Below are 24,494 nucleotides of genomic sequence, written 5' to 3' on the forward strand. Positions count from 1 at the left end.
AAAACCTAAAGTTGAAAAACTTTTTTTTACTTTTTCACATTTAACTCAAATTATTTAGATAACTGTTGATGGAAAAGTTTGTAGGATTAAAACTTTTCTTTCTGCATTAACCAAGTGCTAAAATATGATTACATCTCAATTTAACGAGTTAATTGTTCTTCTACTGCTGTTCTATTTCTCACCTTCATTTTCATTTTAATCATCAAATCAAATTCTTATTCGTCTTCACCGTTCAAACTGTCACCCAAATTTTCATCATCGTTCGTGTCTCGAGCGATTTCAACGACACCATCACCATTATTATCATCTTCTTCGTCGTTTCCGTCCAAATTATTCACAACAACATCAAAGTCAAAGTCACAAACAATTAAACTAATCACAAATGGTGAGTACTCTGGTTAAATTAACTCAGCGATTTCCGTTGAAAAAAAAACTAGTTGCTTTCCATTGAAAGTAATCAACTTTTTTTCTGTGAAATTTTAACATTGAAACAACTTTTTGAGCAACTTTTATCTTGATCTTATCTTTATTAATATTATCAAGTTTCATCCATGTTGGTTCACAATTGATCAGTTTACCTTTGTGATTTATTGATTATAATTCAATAAACTCAATCATCTTGCAAATGTAAACAAAAAAGTCAAATTGCAACTGTAACTTGCAAATGAACGGCCAATTAAAGTAACAAATTCATCTCCCACTCAAAGTTTGATTATGATTAGAAAAGATTAAGGTAATTATCATCTAATCATTAAGGTATTTTTGTTTATAATTCTTACGTCATTATGATAATAACATGAAATGAAATGAATCATGAATTAAGTGAAATAGAGATGAAGTTTTTATTAATACATTGAATGGAAAACAAACGAGAATTTAATTAGTTGATATGATTGAACTTGATTTCTCTCATCAATAAGATCTTAATTGTTATCTTCGTTTTTATCATTATATTCATTTTCCCTATTCTTTAACATTCTCATTCTCATCATCTTCATCATTCTCTTTGTATCAAATCTCTTTCTCCATCTTCATCTTCCTCTATTTTCATTGATCCAAAGTCAAAGCAATTTTTTCAACTAACAATCATGCCTCAACCTCTACAACTAACTGAGAGTATCCTTGCTCACTTTCATCTTCTGCCCTATCATCATGATGCTACAGTAGATGTTGAAACCATCAGCTTCCTCATCCTCATCATTTCACCTTCTCTTCCAATCATTTGCAATAAGAATGCTGAAAGAGTGAATAACATCAAACTTGAGAGAAAGTTACTCTTTTTTCCACTTTTTTCCTTTCAATTTGTATTCACAATGTGATGGAAAAGAGAGAGAGAGAGAGGAAAAGAGAGAAATAAGTGCCCCAGTGACAGAGTAAACTGAGAGAAAGTAAAAAGAAAGAGGATGAAAAGATGAGGATGAATCTCACCAAAATCAGCATCAGAATCTTCATCACCATGAAACCTCTTATGTAACTTTTTTTTCCTCAACATTTTCTCGTCTTTCAATTGCCTTTTTCTTTGCCTTTTTCCAAGTCATTTTTTGCTCCACAAAATAATGATTATAATGTAAGTCTTTCATCATCTCTCATCACCTTGATGATCATCATCAACATCATCAACATCACCAACATAATCTGCATCTTTATCAACAACAATAAAAAATGTAACCAAGTCTTTCAACAATCAACCACATGAAGTAACAAAATAAAATAAATTGTGAATAAAAAAATGTTTCCTTTTATTGTTCAACTGTCTTTCAAAGTCTTTCAATTTGATTAATTAATTGTGATCTAATTGTTCCCTGTGATCAATTAACTATCTCACCTTAATGAGAAGTGATTCAGTTGATGCTCTCTATCCTCTCAGACGAGGTAGACCCAATCGAAGTGTCACTTTTTCTGAGGTCACTTTTTACCATAATAACAACAATCATCACCATCGATCATCATCCAATCTTCAGCATCATCAGTCTCTTCAACCTTCTCGTTTATCTTCATCAACGAAATCATCAACCCATTATCACTCTCAAGATCTTCCATCTCTCAGTCAACATCATCCTCATCATCAACAAAGTTCAGCTTCATCTTATTACTCTCGGTCATCTCCTCGTGGCCCATCACCATTAGGTAATTCAGTAATCGGCGACCTCATTGATAATGATAATAACACTTTATTCAATGAATATCTTTGTTCGTGTCATTTAGATTCTGAAAATAACTCAGCCTACGATAATTCAATAACAAATGATAAATCAATTTATCTTCAAGAATCAAACTCACCCTTAATTGATAACAACATGAGCTCCGTTTCAAACCCCTACGAGAATCCAGCTAATCTAATTAACGGATTACCAGGACAAATTTATTATTCTAATCACTTATCTAATCACTTCCAACAGAATCACTCTGGTAATAATCAACCACATAATCAGTCACATAAAAGTGTCAAGGATCAAATTTATCTTTCATCACCTCGTCACTATCAACAGCATCATCATCCGCATCTCCAGCACAATCAACAACAACAACAACTTGGTTTCCATCCTCATTTCCCACCACAAGTAATAACTAACAAGATAATGATACCAAGTAACCAAAGAGTTAATCAAAACAATCAGAATCCAGTGAATAATAATAATCGCTCATTGATAGATATACTTTTAGAATGGACTTGTTTACCTGAGAAAAATTTGTTAACATCATCACAATATTTTCCCTATTTTCTTGGTATAACTTTCACAGTTATCGTCCTCATCTTCATCCTTTCGTCTTTTTTGCTTCTACATAAAATAGGATGTAAGTTACTGCATCAATAACATTTTAACATGTCATCCAATCATATCCTACATCCTCCCACCACCACCTCCTCCTCCTCTTCATCCTCCTTCACTACATCATCATGATGAATTATTAACCAATAACTTTTATCTATTTCTTTCATCTTTTTTTATGTTAACATCAATTTCCGGTCAAAATCATTTGCATCATCTTACTTATAAACATGTTCATCATCCCTCCCTTTCCCTCTCTCTCTCTTCCTTATCATCAAATTCATCCCGTTTCATTTTTTCATTTTCATCCTGAAAGTTCAATCTACCGTTACTTAGACTCAATGTTACCTTTTTTTGGTTCTTCGGAATCTTTTTTCTGATTAACTTGAGACTTCAGAATCTTTTCATTGACTTGTGATTTTCTGGCCATGAAAATATCTCAATGATGATAAAAATGATATTTACTCTTGACTAGAGGCTCAAATGATGCGAATCAGAATCCAAATTGTCTTGCTATTCGGATAATGATATAGTCACAATTGCTACTCTCTTCCTCTTCCTCTTCATCTTTCTCTTATCATCATCATCAACTCCCTGAGCTTCACCCACTTTCCCAATCAAAATAATAATAATACAATTTATTATATAATATCATTATTATTAAGAGACTAATAAATGAACATGATATTGACCCATCATCTTTATCCTGTTGTAATGAATTAGGATAACAGGATGATTAACATGAACCATGAGGGAGAAAAAGTTCTGACTAAAAATTCATAACATTTTTGTCTCAACATTTTTTGCTCATTATGATGAATATTTGTAATAATCCTCCTGTTAATTAATCTCAACTGACTTAACTTCATCAGTTATCAACATTGTCCAGGAAAATTGAAAATAATATTAATCACATCATCTGAATACGATCAATAACGATAATATTAATAATAATATATTGAATAATATCATGAGTTTGAAACAGAGTCTATTGAATTCATCGAAGTTCAGAAAATTCATTTATCATGAAAACCATTGTTAAGAGGAACAGAAATAATGAAAATATTTTTCATTATTACTCATTGTCTTTAGCATGGATAAGTTAGATAACACTTGGATTCTAATGAATTATAATGATAATCCTCGAGTAAATAGGGAAAACAGAGATTATCAAACGATTAGGGAATTTGTTGAAAGTGTTTTTCTCAATGCTGATAGAAAATTTTTTCGTGATTATCCATTGAAAGACATTATTCATTTTCCTAACTCAGAGAACGATAAATGATCATCTCTTTGATATTTCTAAACATCCAAATGTATCAACTTTTATTATCACAATCTAATACTTTATAATACAATCTAATGATAGTAATTTAGTTTAATCATTTAGTACTAATTGTTTCAAATGATGATGTTAATGACAATCATGTTAATCATTTGCATTTCTATTAAGAATAACGAATTGGAATACAACAAAAGTTGAGTGATTAACCTCAACAATTTGTTTGAATTAAATAGTTTTTGTATCTTAATCACAATTATCTTTGGATACAAACTAAAGTTTGGTTTTTCTGAATTCATTATGGTTCTGTTTATTGTGATGAGCACATAAACACAGTAAGAGGATGATGTTATTCAAATGTTAATCAAAATGCTCATGTTGATGATACATTTCGTTGTGAATAATAATACAACTGAAAAATCATTTTGACTGTTTATCTTTATTTATCCTCCTCATTGATGTAACTCGACTGCAATTGTCATCAATTGCTTATTGAAGTTCAAGTGAACTACAATTAAATGGAACCTTCATCTCATTTGATTAATTCAGTGAACAATTTCAATCAGCATTATCTTTAAAAATCAATTGGATTTAATATTTAAATTATCATTTCTCACCAAAAAATAAAATCTTTTCACTATTATCATTCAAGTCTAATTTAGTTTAGCCTCGAATTCAATATTGAACAAGAAAATAATGTTCTAATGCATTAGAACTTTTTCTTTCGCAATGGAATTAGTTTTTTTCTCCCACTTTCTCCATTACGAGTAATCTCACTTAACTAATTCTACCATTTAATACCTATTATCACAATTAAATGGTTAATTTAACACTTTGATACAAATGATGATGAACATAATTAGAGTGAAATTAATAATAACAATCTAATGATATATGAATCCATTAAAAGTTTTTGTAATCATTTAGCAAATTATGATTTGATTAACCAACAAATGATCACCAAAAAAGTAATGAGACAAATGAACAACAATCTAAACAGAAAAAATTATGGACAATTTAAATTGCAATCAATTCAGTCTAATCAATAGCAAAACCTAAATCATTAAGTGAAAAAGTAAAATTAACTTGATTGTAAAAGCTGAATCAACAAGATTTCAAAGATTTATGTAACACCAATAGTAACTGAAATGAAAAGTTTATTATATTTTTATCCTAAAAATGAAACAATTTAATATTATTATCAAGAACTAGCAGGGTAAAGGGTCAGTATTAAGGTCATCATCAAATCCACCGATTCAATTGAACCAAATGTAATAATAAGTTACCATGAAATCCTTTCATTGGAACTTTTTTTCATCATTTTCAAAGTTGCCATTGATAATAACACTGATGATGACCATGATGATGATAATGATCAGAAAGTCATCCCAATGGTCACCAGAAATCAATATGATCTTAATCAAATCATTTCACAGCCTTTTTCATCCTAATCATCAATTACATGTTATTAGATATCTGTTTGAATCCTCTTATTGATTATCATCATCATTATCATTGAAATAATCATTTGTGATCATTTTTTTTGCTTCTATCAAATTACTTTGATTATCAAAAGTGATTTTCAGTTGACAATGAAAATAATGAAATAACTGAGTAACAATAACATGAAACATTACATGTTATCCGAATTGAGTGAACCAAAAAATCTCATCATTTTTCCCCTGGAAAAACATCAATATAAGAAATCAAAGAAGGAAAAAAAGATAAATCGATTATTATCCTTACCGTTATTTTCCACTGAGTTATTTCTGTTTATTAGAACAGAAAATCTTTATTTCAAATCTTGATTGCGGTTCTTGTAACTTCCTGTGGTCACTTCCGGTTAACATTTAAAATTGGGAATGAATTTTCATTTTAACTCACATCAATTCAGAAACATGAGAATTCTTGAAATGTGTTCTCTCAGTCTCAAGAATTCAACCCATTCACTTTAATCGAAGCTAAAAAGTTTTGGTTAAAAATTAATTGATTTTCGCTAATTTTGTTTTCCTAGCAATAGTTAATCAAGTATTAATTAACTGTTGGTTCATCGCTATTCAAGCTAACATGAGGATGATTCATGTTCCTCTGGCTCATGTTCATCACTTGGAAACAAAACTTTTCGAAACAATGTTCTCTTCCTCAACTTTAACATGATGAAACTTATCATGATTATCATCATCTTTTTACCTCCTCCTCCTCCTTCAGCAAATATTAATCTAGCAATCATCTTTTTTTTGAGTGATAAAGTGAGTCCATTATGAAACATCAGAATCAGAATCGATATCAACCATAATATTAGTCTTTTAGTGATGGATGAACAATCATCATCCTCCCTGAATCATAGTCATGAACAGAAACTTGAGAAAGAAGAAAAAAATATCAATGATCAGTTTGTAAAAAGTTTTCTCTGTTAAATTATCATTTTTATCGTCACTTTTATCATAATTTTCGGTGTCAACTCTTGATTTATATTATGATTTAAAGTGTCGCTTGAAGGGATGAAAAGTATCAATGATATTTACTTTTGTCTTGAGAAGAGTAGGTAAGAGCTTTTTGCTTCAGGGGAAAAAGATGAGGATGATAATGATAAGTAAAATGGTGTCGATGATGAGGATGACAAAATGCTGTTTATTTTCAACGGTTTTTCTCAGTCTCATGTTGATGTTATTTGATTTTTTTACTGTTTTTCCTGCAAAACAAGTAAACATTTGCTTGAATCTGTGACTGCCAATGGCACATGAAAATAGTATTCAGGATATCATACAAAGCATTATAATACCTCATCATCATCTTTATCATCATCATCATGGTTCCTTGATTGATCCAACATTCTCAATGTTGTAATGTTCAACTGTTTTTGCTTCTCTTGTCAAGTAACAACAGAAAAAAACTGATTTTGTCGATGATGATGATGATTGAAATGATGATTGTAACAAGGAAAGCGTTAAATGTGACAACTCACCAAGAAGATGAAAAAAACCAAGTCACATGTAACATTTTCTTACGATATTATAACTGAATCCATCATCCCACTCCATTGATTCAATCGTATTAAGTGTCTTGTTTTAACAGTCGTACAATTAAAGACTAACAATCTGGACAGAACAAAAAAGTTCTAAGCCAATTTCTCAATTCGATTCAATTGTTTTCTCCCTTTAACTTACATCTAATAACAAGATAACGACGAAATAACCGAAATGATATCATCACAAGAAACAAATGTTATCTCATGAATTCAACTTATCATGAAAATTAACTCGATGAGAATTTCAGTTAATCAATCATGAATTTCTCGATAGATCTTTACTTTACCCCATGACCAAGAAGATATTTTCCGGAAATTATTGATGTTTAGTGAATAAGAATTAGATTTTTGTTTATCGTCTCTTTTTACTTGAGGTCTTCTCATCATCTCTTTCAGATGATGATACAACTTGCGATCATGTAGCCTATAATTTACATGGAATATCTTCTTTCTGATCATCATCTTCAGCTTATTCGCTTCACCATTTTCAATGTTACTTCATCTTCTTCATCATTCTTTTCATCTTTTTCTCTTTGTTCATCACCTTTTGTTATCAACACCTTGTGATAGAATACAAAAACTGGAAACGGAAGCGAAAGCGAAAGCGAAAGAAAGAATCGATGAGAAGAGAAACTTTTTCAGTAACTATTGAAAAAGTAAATGCAATCGACTTTGAAACTGAACAAAAGAATAGATTGAAATTGGGGGAAAGTTCATTTCAATTGAGCTGAGGTGATGAGATGACCCAGTGAGCATCATCTTCTTCATGCTGATCACTTTTATCTTCATGATATTACTTGAGAATCAATAGAGACCAGAACTTATAGTGAAACTTTTCAATTAAAATTTTGATAGAATTTAGAAAGCACATAAACTGAATGAAATCAGATTTCATGAGGAAAGGAGACTATCACCATCATCAATCAGAATTCACTTTTCTATCTCATCATTTGATGTTAATGATAATAATTTGATCAATAAACTTTGGTTTGATTGATGAAGATAATTAGTCAACTTAATAACTTCATGAATAACAATAAATTTTCACCGTTGTGATGGTAATGATTATGAAGATAATTTATCTTTGTTAATTAACCTGACCGGCGATTTATTATTATTGTTGTTGATATGATAAAAAACAAATCATCATCAAAAAGCTCAGATGATAATGGTCATTATAATGTAGGTCAGACAAGTGACCATTGGTCAGTGTAAGAAAATAAATTGATTCTCTTGTGGCTTTTTCATCTCGACTAAACTTGAAACTTTTTAAGGTGAACTTAATGGGATGAAAGCAAGCGAGAGACCAATGGTCATCATGATGATTATCATTCGTATGAATGAAGATAAAGAGTGAGAAAAAAATTAATTTTTATCAAATTAGTTTTATGCTTCCTGCTAATTAAATCATTTCATCAAAAAAACTTATTCTTTTTTTGAATAACCATTAGAATAATTATCATGGCTATAATTTATTCCAAATAATTTAATATACTTGAAATTTGATTACTTTTCATGTAAATATGATGATTATAATAATGAATATTTCCCCTGTTTCTCAGGGAACAAGAGAAAAGTGTTACTAAGAATTCATTGGAATCTTATTATTTCTTTGCTGACAATTCATTATTAATATTATCATTTCTTCTGATCTGTTATCACCTTGTCAGAATTTTATCATCAACTGCATCATCTTCGTCTCGTATTTCAAATCATTCAAGAATGATGAAGATAATGATGAGTAAGTTTCAACTGAGCATTTGAATCAAGAAAACATTCACATGAAATAAAATATTTTCGTTCTTAATTGAGTATACGAGATGAGGAGTTGAAGTTGGGAGTGAATAACATTCATTTTGAAAGGAATGAAAATTCATGATATTGAACTTAAATTTATCACAGAACTATAACTTGAATAAAAGCATCTTCATCGTTTCCAGTTCCGGTTATCAGTTTTCGAGCTCTTATTATCAGTATCATGTTTCATGAGCAATAAATTAAGATGCAAATAATCTGAATTTCTCTCTCTCTCTCTCTCTCTCTCTCTCTCTTGAACTTTCATCCTCATCATTTTATCATCTTCTTCCTCTTCTTCTTCATCAGATGATGATTGATGTCAATAACAATTTAAACGATGAAAAGCAATCAGTTTAACCAATATTATATAATCAACAGTCACTTAGAGTTTATCACTTTCTGATGATCAGGATGAAGATAATTTTTGAGGATCAAGTTTTTTTGCTCATCAATTTTTCAGTTATTTTTTTCATTTCATCTATCATGATCATCTGAATGAGATGATGAAACAATGAAATTAACCAATGATTAATTCTTATTCTTTTTCTCCCTTTTCTTCCAGATATTACATCAGCAAAGGTTTATACAGATTCGGATGAACGTAAGTCCTCATCATCTTTACATGTTTCATAAGCTTGAAAACATCATCATGATATTCATCATCTTCTAAGCCATTATATTGAATTACTTTTGGATTAACAGATTTACTGGCAATTCAATATGATTAACAATCTTTTTCTCTACCTTATTCATTTTCTTCTGAATCAATTTCGAGTAAAAGTGAATGATTATGAAGATAATCTTCACTTTTCTTCCAAGCAAATGCAATTTATCATGATGAAGATTCCTCATCGAGGAAGATGAGCTTTTAGAAGATAATGAAGAGAATTGAAAGTGTTGGTGATCAAGAATAAGGAACAAGATGAAAAGAAAACGAATGAAAAATGTAAAATATCAGCCGAGGAAAGAAGATGAGATGAAGATCATCAACTTATCTTCATTATCATCATCAAGGTCACATGAAGATGAGTGTATTTGAATGTTATTAGAATGTCAGTGGCGAGAAAAGATTCTCATAACTTCCTCAATTTTATTCACCTTTTATAACTCATTTTCCATGTGATCTTCCTGAGTTTCTATCATGTTGCCTTTTCTATCATCGAAAGACATTATCTTATACTTGCAACTTATCATCATTATCCTGAGCATCATTATTATCATGAAGTATCAGAGCATCCAAATGATCATTACAAAAGTAAAACTCTTGAGTAAATCAACACGCCCATCACCATCATTTTCATCCTCATCTTCATCTTCATCATCCTCCTTCACGACTAATAGGATACAAAATAACAATTGAAAGTAATTACAGTCACTAGTAAACAGAAAAGCTGAGGCTCAATCCGAACCATCTTCGAAAACAATTAGATAATAAATTCATTTCGTTTTATGATTCAGTTGAAATAGAATTTGAAAAACAATCTGACATGGAAAAGCAATAGAAACATTGAAATTTCAAATGAATCAGAATTTTCGACTAAACTCATGCATGTGTAAAAGTAGAAATTGTCAAAATAAAAGTAAAAGAAAAAATTTCCGAATAAAAATTCTGTACTTTTTTATCATGTTGGAATCATGATAATAATAATATTTTATTATATCGTATTGTCTATGGAAAAAAAGAAAGAGGTAAAACTTTGACAACAAAAGAAAAACTCAAAAAAAGAATATATTTTTTATTCGAAAAAAGTTCTGAACTCGAATCGAAACTGAATGAAGAGAAGAAAAAAGTTGAGATTCAACTCGATGGTGATTGAAAAACATGTTCGACTGTTAAAAATATCGAATCGAGATGAAATGTATAAAACAGTCGAGAATATAAAATATATCAAAATAAATAAATAAAAAGAAAATAAAAAGGATGAAGATGAGGATGAGGATGACAAAGAAAGAGAATCGACTATTCTCTTTCTTCCTTCATCTTCCAATCTGACACATAAAAACAATCGAGACTTTCACGAATCACCTTTGCACCAACTATTCCATCATCTTGTCACTCGATTCACAAACTAATTGAATCTTTTTTTTCTGTTTTGATTTTATTGTTTTTAGATTTAATTTGATTAATTAGTCCTTCTAATTGTGATTAAACTACTAAGTTCTAAGTCTTGTCGAACCAGTTTGCTTACTATTTTTTGCTTCACAACTTCATGGATAAGTTTCTTTCTGTATTTCCTTTCTCTTATCATATGTTTTCATGGTTTAGTAATTATCATTTAATCCAACACGTTAATTGATTTCATTTTTGAACCAATTTTTAGTTATTTAAATAATTTGCCTTTTCCTCTTTCTAATGGTACTAATTACATGATGAAAGTCAATCAGGAAGTGAATCTAATTTTTAATTAAAAGATCAGATTTTGGGCTTGGAATGGGAAGAGAAGGAGGAAAATTTTCTGTGTAAATTTAATTGTAAACTTGATGATTAACATAAACTTTTACAATCGCAAGTAACAATTAAATCACCAAAGTTGAAGTAAATTTAATGAAATACTGAATCCTTAATATTATGTTTCTAATTATGAAAATATTAATAATTAAATCAAGGATTAGATCAAAACAAATTAGATCCATATAATCTTGTAATTAGCTGCAAATTAATTGTATTAATATAATCCGACAATTATTACCAATTAGCTGATTTACCAACAATTGTTACTGTTATTTCAACATTGATTTTGATTATAATCCCAAGAATTTAGATCTGATTTCGTCTAATTGTTGTTCACAATCAATTGGACTCCATTTAAGGTAATTTAAGCGTAGGTTGATTAACTTTTAATTTAACCTTTAAACCGGTTTAGTTTAACTAAACCTAAACTTTTAAAGGTTAATTCAATTGTATTAAAATATTAATTTCCAATGTTAATTACCCTGATTTAGGTTGAATCGTAATTAGTAGTAAGTCAAATTAAATTACAAATTGATGATCAGTTAACACGAACCCCCTATGATTGAGTTAATTAATTAACGATAATTAATAACTAATGTTCACTTAATTGTCAATCCAAGCATCATTGATTGTGACAATTACTAAATTGTTGAGATTGTAAAACAAATTAATCAAAAGATGCAAAAAGTTTATCATTATTAATTTGATTAACTTCAAGTTGACTGATTAAATTAAATTGAAAACAAAAAACAATTCAAATCGCAATGAAAGTTGATTGCATCTAATTCATGGTCATTGATTTGTTAATAATCATTGTAACCATTATTTACTTAACTTAAATTGTAATTAAAATTAACAGTTATCCTGGAGCAAATTAGAAATTCTTATAATGCCAAACCAAACAATTAACAATCGCAATTTAAATAAGTCGCAAGATTGATAATCAACTTTGATACAAAGTAACAGATTAATTTTGATCAAGTTTTCCAATTGTAATTTGTTAATTAGTTAAGTGTGATAATTATGATCCGCCTTATCAACACGATCCAAGATCAATTTAATCAGCTAATTGTTAATTATGGACAGAAGCTGTTAATTAGATTATAAATGATGAGTTTAGTTAATTGTTGAAGTTTCATAGTTTTATATTCACTCGGAAAATATTTGCTTCAATTTGTTAATTGTGATCAGTTAATCAAATAAGAGACAAAACTTACGTAAAATAATAATTTAAAGGAAAACAAAATATCGGATCAATAAGTGAATCAATGTACAACCTTGACAATTAAGGTCATACCTTAGCAATTAAGTGAATCATTATCTTGTGCCTTTGATCATTATCATGATTAAGAATTGAAAGCCAATTAACTAACTAATATCAATTGATGATTAACTGATGATAAATATAATAACAAACACTCCCTGGAGTTATCACCATTTAAAACATTTCTCATCATTATGCTATTATCATCATCTTCTTCAATCTATTAATCTTTTGTCTTCCTCATCATTATCATCTCATGCTGAGTCAATCATCTCGTTAGTTGATTAAAAAGTAAAACTTAATTAGTTGCTTAAAATGATTACAATTAGATTTTTCTCCTTCTTTGTTTTTCTGTCTAAATCAAAGTTAACAGTAACCTTTCAAATGATAATCGTTTCAGTAATACTACAGGTAAACTTGAAATAGGTAAATATTTTATTATTTTGATTCTGTTGGTAAGTTATCATCATCATCTTCCTCATCTTCATCATCTTCATCCCCAAAGTAACCCAAAGGAACCTTAAAATGTTGAAGGAGGAGTTTGGGGTCAAAGTTGTTTCTCTTTTCTTTGGTGGAGTCAACGTTTACCTTTTCACTTTCTTCTTATACTGGAGACTCCTTAAAATCTTTCAAACATTTTACCTTCTTGTTCAGGTAAAATGTACCCTCGGGCTATTAAATGTCTCTAAATCATAAACTTAATAATCAACATCAACACAAAACTGAAAATGCAGCAAAAAATGTAAAAAAAAAGGTAAACATGATAATGAACATTAGATATTACATAATATTAATATATTGTGAGTTAAATTTCATCTTTAATCATTTCGGATTATTGACAAAAAGTGAATCAACAAATTAAAGTGCAAATGATTGCAGAATTGATGATTGGACTTTATTGTATCTGAAATGCTCAATATTACATGTATTAAATAGTTAATTGTGATTAAGTTTGTTTATGGTCATAAAAACGGTTGAAAAAAGTTATTGTTTTAGCTTAAAGTTTACTAATGATTTTTAAATATTGATTATGATTGTTGGCTTGAAGAGTTAAAACCATTGTGATTATAATTGTAATTATACATGTTCAGTGTTAGCATGAACTTAAAATTAACCATGGAAATCACACTGAGAGTAGACAATTAAAAGGATAAAGAAACAATTGAAAACAACAAACTGTTACTAATACAAACTGTTATTTACCACCCACAGGTAACATACATTTTCCTGGGCTCTTCACAGTTGTTAAACCCTCTCCTCCTCCTCCCACTTCAGCCTCATCATCATCTCCCTTTCCAATCCCTTACCATGAATAAATAGATGTAATAATCATGGTGAACAATATGAATTTGACTCATGCTGTGAAATCAGCTCAAGGCAACAAAAGACACTGCAAGTAGATGATAATTTGTTTTAAGATCAATATAAACATAAGATGGAGATAAGGATTAGATGATGAGGATGATGAGAGGGAGTGAGACTCGCAAGATGAAAATACTTACACTCTACAATCAATGTAGGCGCTAATGGAAACTCATCCTCAGTTTAGAAAACTTTTCAAACTTTTGGGCGATTTCTTTTCGTACTTTCGCTGATAATTTGCTATTCTATTGATAATAACCTTCAAGTTCCGGGTTCCAATATTTACTGACAACAATTTAAGATATCGAATTAATCTGATCAATTAATTTGAGGAAAATAAATCAAATGAAAATTAATTGATACAAATAGTGAGATAGATAAGATGTGAGATATTCATTCTCGAAGGACGAATGTTGAACAAAAAAGTTCTAATGTAACTTTAGATTCATCATATCGAAATAGTGTCACTTCGTTAAGTGTTTACAATTTATTAAATGAAAAGAAATTAATTACTCACTAATGCATCGAGTTTGACAGCAATTAACAGGCAGAACTGAATCATTTCTTGATTGAAGATAAAAATTTCCACTTGTAAATTATTGTCACTAAATCGAATCAATTTAATTTGAATTTGAAATTGCAGATAATGTGATTAATGGACAATACAGTTAATTGACATCTGAATTAGATTTACTGAGTTTTTCTGTTGATAAACAAGCCCACCATCTAATTGTTTATTATTTACTGTTGATTGTTTATTTAATTCTGATTGATCAATCAAAGATAAATGTAACTTTTTGCTTTGCAATAATAGTTACTGTTGATCTGTTGATTGTTGGCTATAAATTGACAATGATTAAACAATCAAAAAATCAACACTGATTGACATTAAAGGTGCGGTTCGAGTGAATCAAATCTTGCAATTAACTTTAGCCTACGTTAATTTGATCAAACAATATGATAGCTTAAATTGTATCAAATCAACCTACATTCAGGTTGATTTAAATTAATGACAGTTAACAGTTAATAAGCATCATCATCATGATAATGATCCGTTCGGGTTTTCTGTTGACTAAAATCACCATTTCAATTGAGTAATTTGCTCATCTTTTTCACCCAATATTAAATTGTTGTTGATTGTTAACCGATTGTTGCGTGACTTTGGTTTAACTTGATCGACAATCAAGCTAATCGTTTTATCATCATAATGATTATTAATATAATTTAGTTTAATTTAATTGAGTCAAGTAAAAATCAGTGTTTTCGTTAATCTCTCAAGGGCAAAAGTAAAAATTAACTTAATCACGAATAGAAGGTAAATTGTTGATCTATTTTTAATTCTTACATTATCTAGATATCTATTTAGTCTTAGTTGATTATTAAATTATCTCAATGTATCGAATATTAAATCCAAATCATTTATTAATTGTGGATAATAACAATTATTAAATTGTCTTAAGATGATAAATCATAAAGTAAGAAAACAATATTAACTTAATCAGTATTTTTTACTCATTTTATCAACTGCAAAATTGATTGTAATTAAATTTAGATCAATAATAATTGACAGCAAATCAACAGATTGAGATCATGTCATTTAATTTGTTGGATTAATTTGTTATCTCTTTTCACAAGATTAACTAATTTCAAACACTTTGTTTCAGATAAAAACTTACATGTTTAAGATCAAAGAGATTAGCTTAATCCACCTGATTTAATAACTTGTTTATCCCAAAGATATGATTTGAAAAGTGTCTTATTTGAATTAACTGATTGCGACTGATTTCCCGGTTGATTGTTAACTGTTAACTCTTTAATTAAAGAGTTTCAGTTTATGAATAATCAGATTGATGAACATAAATCACGATTGTAATTAAAATAAATGTCAATCAAAGATTCAAGGTTTTTCTTATAAAGTGAAACGATATTAATTCTCGACACAATCAACTAACCATTACGATCACATTATTTTGGTTAAAAGTTGATTAATTATGCAAGCAAGTTGTTAATTCTCATCAACAATAATTAATAAATTACTGAATTAATTCATTTAATCATCGCGACCTCAACAGTGTCATAAACATCAAAGAATCAGAAAGTTTTCACTCTTTGATCATGATCACAATTTAACCTTTAACTTAATCATGATCATCTTTCATTTTATAATCATCACCATGATGAGAATGATTTTGATCATCGTAATTAAATTCACCATTAAATTAAGTTCACTTTGATACTTGAAACGTCAATCAATGGATAGAGATTAAAAGTAATTAAAATTAATTCCATGTAATTGAATCTTTTACTCGTCTCCTTCCAGATGATGATTACTTTATTACTATCACAATTAAAATAGTTAATCAAATTATAATGATCATTTGAAGGACACTCACAATCACCAATAGTGATGATGGTTATCAACTTGATCGTAATTGCTAACAATCAGTGTTATTTGATAATATTAATAGTTAACTTTCAATTCACTGATGACTTTTTTGTCTTCAATCATGAAAACCAATAGTTATCAAGTTAATTGCTAATTGAATTAGTTTAACTGTCAACCACACCTTTTGAATTGATTAGCAATCAAGATTAGTTGCTGATTAACACAATCTGTGTGCGGTAATCGTTGAATTAAAAACAGTAATTTTGTGTCAATTACAATTTGCAATTACGATTGTAAGTGATCAACGTTGAGAAAATCTCGGTAATTGTTAAATTGTTGTTTTCATTACATTCAATTTAATCATAAATGTTTCATCATATTATTATTAATAGAATCTAATGTTTATTAATAATGATGATCATCTAAATTCATTGAACAATTTAATTTAATTTTCTATGTTTAAACCTTTAAAATTAAGAGTAGGCGACTTAACAGTTTAGGCGTTGGAAGTTTAATTTAATGATGATTAAGAAAATAATTCACAATTTGTATTTACATTCAACGAATCGACTAATATTTAATTCATTTTTCAAACTTTTTGATTGATAACTTTTGATTATATTAATTGTATTTGCCACTAATTTGATTAACTAAATAAAACACATTCAAGTTGAATCTTGATTGATGGTTAAATATTTGAATACAAGTCGCATTGTTAATCACAATCAAAGATGTTGATTCAAGCTTCTCAACATTGAATTGAATTGTTTGCACCGACAATCAATTGATCAAACTAAAAGCATATCACCTGATTGTTAATTTACCATTTTAATTGCTTCAATTTCAGGTCCTTGTGACAAAATGAATTGTCCATTCGACGCAACTTGTATAGTGGACAAGCAAACGGACAAACCTTTTTGCAAATGTTTATCTACCTGTTCAGCTGATCTTTTTGCTCCTGTTTGTGGAACCGATAACATAACATATTCATCCGAATGTCAATTAAAATTGGCCTCATGTAATCAACGAACCACCTTGTTTATTAAACATCCTGGTGAATGTCGTAAGTGTCAACCATTTAATTCACTCTACAATTAATATAATCACTATGAGAATTGAAAATCGGAAAAGGATTTAATCTCGAGTTCCTTTCAATTAATTTACATGGTGTTGCTAATCAATCAAATGAAATAAATTGTTGACTTAAGGTTATGAGTTTTGTTTGATTCCAGTTAATATTTATCAAAGGCCAGTAATTGGAATAGGATTGATTAAATTAAATTAACTTCCTATTGAAAAGCTATAGAGACCAATCATATAATTTATTGAATCATGTTGATCTTTTTTTTTATATTTAATTATCATTATTGGTATCATATTGACGAGATAGAATCTAATTGATCAATACTAATAGATTGTGGTGGTAAATTTCTCGAAAGATTCAATTCTCACCTTAGAGAAAAAGGAAACTAATTAGATTGATTTTTGATTCTATCATTGGGAATCCAATTTGGAGGATGAAATATTTTCCTCGTTTAACAAAATGATTTTCACATGATGATGATGAGAATGAGCACTTGGACGAAGATGAGGATAAAAATGATAAGCATCTTCATCCTGAAATCATTAATCAATTTACCATTTACATCAATTGAAACTAATAGTTGCATGGGTGTTAAAGCTTAATCATTATTATTATGATATTGATAATCTCGGAAAATGGTTCCATCAGATTCTCATGTTAACAGACTCACTTGAACAACATGTCACTTTTATGTTATATTACAATCAATGAACAGTTAAGATTAATGGATTAGTGTGTAAAATGGTTTCCCTTATTTTCATCATCCTAATTCGTTTCCTCAATCAATTCATTTAATACTTTTTCATTCTAATGATGATCATCATCATTACGTTTTAATCCTTTTGTTTTACTTTCTCTTGATAATCTTGGACTTGTAATAAGATCGTATTTTGGTAAATCATTATAACCCAATTGTAGTTATCAATCAAATAATTAAATGATTATTATCTCAGTAAATAGTAAGCAAACAGTGAATGAATCTATTAGTACGATTAATCAGTGTTTACATCAACAATTAAAATGTTTACATTGAGATGGCACCGATTTATGTACTTAACAATACAAAGAGCATATTATATCTATAACAAGTTGATTAGGTTAATTGTTGGCTGATTTAGTAATAAATGCTAAAGGGTTCAAATCTAAAGGTTTAAAAGTCATCGAAGTTGATGATTTATGGAACTATTGATTTCGATGATGACCAATGGTCATTACTTGTCTCTCATTTTGGTCGATTTTCTTGTTTCTTCCAAAAATCATCAATATTTTTCGTGTCCTTTTGCTTTCATCATCTACAGAGGTTAAAGATCCTTGTGAAGATAAAGTTTGTCCATTTGGAGGAATATGTAAATCATCAATTGATGGTCGAACCAGTGAATGCATTTGTCCAGAGAAATGTTCAATTCATGGTGAACCAAAGACATCAGGTTCCGTTTGTGGCTCAAATGGAATCGATTATCCCAATTTGTGTGAACTTAAAAGATGGTCTTGTCTCCATTCAACTGATGTGACAGTTAAATATCATGGAAAATGTGGTAATTATTAGTGGAAGATAGTTGAGAATAAAGATAAATGAATTAGATTGATTGATTATTAATTGAGGCTCAATTGTTCATTTGCAGATCCCTGTGATGGTATTGATTGTCCTGCTAATCAAATATGCCAATTAGATGAACATCGTAATCCAATTTGTAGATGTAATTCACTTTGCAATGATAACTTCAAACCCATTTGTGCTTCGAATGGTAAAACTTATGCAAACGAATGTTATCTTCGAGTTGAATCTTGTCGTAGTCGTCGTAATCTTTACGTAATTCATCAGGGTGATTGTAACTCGTCAAAAGTTAACGACCAGTGTTTAGCTCTTAATTGCTCCAACAATTCAGTTTGTGACTTGAGTCAACCAGAGACATCGTGCATTTGTCCACCTGAATGTCAAACCATCTTGAAGCCAGTTTGTGGCGATGATGGGATAACTTATGAGTCTCTTTGTGACCTAAATCGTAAATCGTGTTTGAACAATCAACTTGTTAGGGTTAAAAACTATGGGCCCTGTTCAAGCACCGATCATTGTGAAAAAACCGTTTGCTCTTTCGGGGCGATTTGTGATGTCGACAGAATAACCAAAACAACTCGATGTCGATGTCCTGCTTCATGTACCGAAGAGTATAATCCAGTTTGTGGTTCTGACGGTATTTCGTATGTTAATCCATGTAAATTGGCGCGAGAATCTTGCGAGAGAAGAAGATTAATCGAAATAAGTTACAAAGGTCTTTGTGGTGAGTAATCAAACAAACAATTAGCAAGAGTCTTCATCAAATTAACAAAGACTAGAAAATGTCAATTGTATACAAACAGTTGATTGGGAGTCAATTCTTGAGTATATTTTGAATCGATTTAAATTCTGATGTATGTTTTCTGGTTTTCAAATTGGTCATTTCATTAGGAGGATGTAACAACATTTTGTGTAAGTATTATTCAGTTTGTATCACCGACGGACTTGGCAGGTCAAAGTGTTCATGCCCTGAATCATGTGTAGCAATCAACGAACCAGTTTGTGGTACCGATGGTAAAACCTATCCCAGTGAGTGCTTGTTACAAGTTACTTCTTGTCAACAACAAAAAAACATCGCCGTTGAATCTAAAGGTATTTTTTTTGTTCGATTTTTATCGATGATCATTGTAAATATTTATTATTTTCGTTAATTGGTTTATCTGATTAGGTGCTTGTAATGTTTGCAAACGAACCAAGTGTGATAACAACGAGGCTCGTTGTGAGGACGGTGAATGCAACTGTCGTGAAGATTGTCCAGATGAGGAGGAACTTGTTTGTGCTTCTGATGGTGTCACTTATCGGAATCCATGTGAGATGGAAAAGATTTCATGCCAATCAAATTTCGAGTTAAATATCAGATTCTATGGTAAATGTGCAGATGAATCTCGACCTTCAGAAAACAACATAATCAATCAGTTGAATCTTCCTACGGCTATTAATATATTGGAAATGAGTACAGCCAATCCTTATAATGGATCCTTGATGATTGATCAAAATTTCACCGAATCATCAGTTATGATCACATCAACACCGAGTTACTCCTCAACACCAATGAACACAACAGAAGCAACTTTTGATTCTTTGTGTGGAGGTAAATTGCTGTGTCAATTTAATTCGACGTGCAGTCAATCATCTGATGGTAACTGGGAATGTTTATGTCTATTTGGTTGCGATGAGACCAATTCATCTGACATCATTTGTGCGAATGACACTTTTTTTTATCCAAATGAGTGTTCGATGCTGAAAACATCGTGTCAAAAGAGTAAACCATTAGTTTTGACCTCACCTGAGGTTTGCAAAACAGCAGAAATCAGCATGAAAATCACTGAGAATAGTGAAGATTCTGGATGTCTTGGAACACGATATGGTTGCTGTTCAGACGAAAAGACTCCAAGTCGAGGTCCGAACTACGCTGGATGTCCGGATGTTTGTGCTTGTAATCGACTCGGATCAATAGGAACGACTTGTGATCCAGTTACTCGTCAATGTCAATGTAAACCAGGAGTTGGTGAGTCGAGATGAAGATCAATTCAAATTTTTTTCTTATTCTGATTTATCTCCATTCTTTTAGGTGGATTGAAATGCGAACGATGCGAACCAGGTTATTGGGGTCTACATAAAATCTCAGAAGGAAATGCCGGTTGCACTCGTAAGTAGCTCAATTGTTTTTCTGCATTCAAAGCGAAATGTCCTACTATCTCTTTATCCTCGTCTTTCCTTAATTCTCTGTAGCATGTTCTTGCCACGAATATGGGTCGGTTCGTGATGATTGTGAACAAACCACTGGTCGTTGCGTCTGCAAGGACAATGCGATCGGTATGAAATGTGATCTGTGCATCGGAGGACAAACACTCACACAATTTGGCTGCATTGGTTCTGACGGAGGATCGATTGATGATAACGATGAAAATGGTGATTTTATTGATGAAAAAGATCAAATTTCATCGAACCAAATAACAACTTGTGATCAAATGAATTGTTCATTTGGAGCGACTTGTATTGAGAATGAATTAACTCAAGTGCCATCTTGTTCTTGCCAATTCAATTGTGACATAAGTGATTTAATTCCTGTTTGTGGTTCTGACAACAATACTTATGGAAGTGCATGTCAATTGAATCTATTTGCATGTAGATTGCAAAAGGTATTGAATGTAATCAAAATAGGCTCTTGCAATGAACAAACTATGACCTCAACTACGACGACAACATCAACGACATTCCCGCCTTTTCCATCATCATCCCAATCATCAAGTGAAGAAATTCTTCCAGAGTTATCATCAACGGACTCAATCAATTTGTCCACAATCTCCTCAACAACGAAAAATCCGCCGACAACTCCAATTATTTTACCATTTTCAATGGAAGATCAAATGTTGTCAAATGATCCACTCGCTAGTCCATTAATTTCATTGACTCGTAATTTGGTTTTGTCAAGTGACCTTGATCCGTCTGCATGGTTCGATGTTCCTCGATTTTCCGGTTCGTCTTACTTGGTCTTTGGTCACTTGCGATCAAAAAGTCGTCTTGACATTGACCTCGAACTGACCGTCTCGAAACAAGATGCTGTCATTTTATACAACAGCCAAAAAGTAAATGATTTGGGCGATTTCATCGCGCTAACAATCAAAGAGGGTCGAGTTGAGTTCCGTTATAATTTAGGATCTGGGCTTGTTGTGCTTCGTTCACCAGATAAGATTTCACTTCGTCGTAAATTGAGAATCGTTGCAAAATTATATCACAAAGAAGGTTTATTATCTGTAGCAGGTCAAAGCCCGATCACTGGTCGATCACTTGGGTTGATGAAAACACTTAATTTAGCTGATTTCTTGTACATTGGAGGCTACCCTTCTGAACGGCGAAATAATCGAACTCGTCATAATCTTGGAACAACATCAGGATTAGTTGGATGTTTAACTAAATTATCGATTAATCAAGAAACGCTTGATTTAAATTACCCGTCTTCCAAAAAGATCATCGCTCAAAACAGTGTCCGAAATTGTGACTCTTTGTGCGACTCATCATCTTGTCAACAGCCATCAGCTGATGAGCCCTCGCCTCCCAGCGATGATAAAATAGTGAATGGTGATTCATTTCATCGCCACAATCATCAACATCATCAACATTTCTCTCATCAAAATCATTATTATCAATCAGCTAATTTTCTGAAAGAGGATCAGTTGAATTCAGATAATAAAGATCTGACCCAAAAAGAAAATAATTTTGACTTTGTACCCGATTTCAAGAGATCATCATATTTAATTGTTGATGATCATCCGAATTTGGCTCATGTTAGTCAAATTGAATTAGCTTTTTACAGTCGTGCCTTTGATGGTCTCATCTTGTTCAGTGGTCCAAACAAATTTACAAAAGGTGATTATCTTTGGATAACCTTAGTTTCTGGTTACCTTGAATTTGTCTTCAATTTAGGATCTGGGCCATGTTACATCAGGTGAGATCTTTTTATTGTTAAGTTTATCTTTAATTAGAAATTAATATGATATTTAATCTCCACTGATTGCAGGTATCCGATCCAAATTAGTTTGAATAAATGGCACAAAGTGAAAGCGATTCGACATCGACGAAAAGGTACACTTCAAATCGATTCTGGACCTTTAATAGACGGAGAATCAAAGGTTAGTTACTTAAATTGATTAGCTTGAAACGAATAAAAGTTAATGAATTTAATTTTTCAATTTCATTCAGGGTAACTTCAACGAACTGAATCTTCAAAGTTCCTTATACTTTGGTGGTGTTCCCAATGACACAACAACTAGTTGGTTCCAATCCCGTTACCCAGGATTAAATGGATCGATTCAATATGTTTACATTAATGGTCACAAATGGCATTCGCTAGTTGATCGCTCATCTCGTCTTAATAATATTCATCCTTTCCACGGGCCACCTTGTATAGATACGAATGGATCACCAGTTTGCCTTAATTCTGGTCTCTGTTCACCGAAACTGAATAGTTTTCTATGTATATGCTCAGATGAATTCACCGGAAGACGATGTGAAAAACGTTTACCAGGAATATCGGCAAATGATGTTCCAATAATCAAACTTAATGGTTCAAATCATCTGAGCTTCAAAAATCAAGTCAATTCTATGTGAGTTTAATAATGTTTGGTTCCAACAATTAAGAAAAATTAACTTATCCTTTACAACTACTAACTTTTCAATCCAATGTCTTTCAACGGAGTCTTTCAAACTGCTGATGAACATTTTGACAGTCAAAACTTAATGGTGATGGTCAATTCATCTCCGTCCAAATACTAACAATCAATCATTTAAACTTAAACCAACTTTCAACCAAAGTCTTTCAATTAATCGATAATTTAATTATTAAATCAATTAAACAGTTCAACAGATACAAAGGAAACTTTCATTGAGATAACATTTAAAACTCTCGCTTCAAATGGTCTTCTAGTCTGGACAAATAAAGGAACCGGATATTCATTGAAAAGTGATTATCTTTCATTAGCCATCGTATCCGATTCCCTAGAGTTGAGTTATAATCTTGGTCGTCAACGGATTCCATTTGCACTACGAAGCGAGTTCAAAGTGACCGATGGTCGTTGGCATCATGTAACAATCATCAGGTTAGTTGAATTTATTCAGAATAAAAATTGAAACAGAGAAAATCTAATCTAATAAGAAAATATCTCAACAGGAATAAGAGACTTGGAATCCTTCAAGTTGACAGTCAATCTCCATTAAGTCATCATTCATCAGAAGGAGCAATTGAATTGAACACAAATGGAATCCTTTGGTTTGGTAAGTATAATATAAACTCCAAATTTCTATTGGATTAAGACAATCATCTAATTAATTGTTCTAATTGTTTTCAGGTTCACCTCCAAGTCTCCCAATCGGCCTCCCTTTACAGTATTACTCTGGTTTCAATGGTTGCATCCAATCAATCATAATCAATGGACAATCAGTCTCATGGAATGAGAGTCTCACTAACATGATATCACACGAATATTGTACAAGTTGAAACTAAAAATTAATAT

At 30.7% G+C, this 24,494-nt stretch overlaps 1 protein-coding gene across 2 annotated transcripts; it reads left to right on the forward strand.

Moving 5' to 3' along the window:
- The first annotated feature begins 53 nt into the window (after window positions 1-53).
- On the forward strand, window positions 54-24,494 carry LOC128397343 (agrin-like). Of its 2 annotated transcripts, none has more exons than XM_053358060.1 (14): window positions 54-385; window positions 9,441-9,479; window positions 17,190-17,405; window positions 18,725-18,961; window positions 19,049-19,705; window positions 19,873-20,073; window positions 20,150-20,989; window positions 21,053-21,130; window positions 21,214-22,930; window positions 23,003-23,114; window positions 23,185-23,588; window positions 23,841-24,080; window positions 24,152-24,255; window positions 24,330-24,494. In XM_053358060.1, exons 3-14 carry the CDS (start codon window positions 17,204-17,206, stop codon window positions 24,476-24,478), a joined length of 4,941 nt encoding a protein of 1,646 aa, XP_053214035.1. In that variant the 5' UTR covers window positions 54-385; window positions 9,441-9,479; window positions 17,190-17,203; the 3' UTR covers window positions 24,479-24,494. The 2 variants fall into 2 exon arrangements, with proteins under 2 accessions (XP_053214035.1, XP_053214034.1); XM_053358059.1 differs by lacking the exon at window positions 54-385 and adding an exon at window positions 392-2,796.

The sequence above is a fragment of the Panonychus citri genome, unplaced genomic scaffold (assembly GCF_014898815.1).
Source record: "Panonychus citri isolate SS breed McGregor unplaced genomic scaffold, ASM1489881v1 Contig00028, whole genome shotgun sequence".
In the NCBI taxonomy this organism is placed as follows: domain Eukaryota; kingdom Metazoa; phylum Arthropoda; class Arachnida; order Trombidiformes; family Tetranychidae; genus Panonychus; species Panonychus citri.

What these genes read in the sequence shown, in the direction of transcription:
- LOC128397343 (XM_053358059.1), top strand. Translation starts at nt 1,830, where the DNA reads ATGAGAAGTGATTCAGTTGATGCTCTCTATCCTCTCAGACGAGGTAGA. An exon ending in CATCGCCGTTGAATCTAAAG is followed by an intron (nt 20,074 to 20,149) that starts GTATTTTTTTTG and finishes TTATCTGATTAG; the next exon opens with GTGCTTGTAATGTTTGCAAA. An exon ending in AAATGGAATCCTTTGGTTTG is followed by an intron (nt 24,256 to 24,329) that starts GTAAGTATAATA and finishes AATTGTTTTCAG; the next exon opens with GTTCACCTCCAAGTCTCCCA.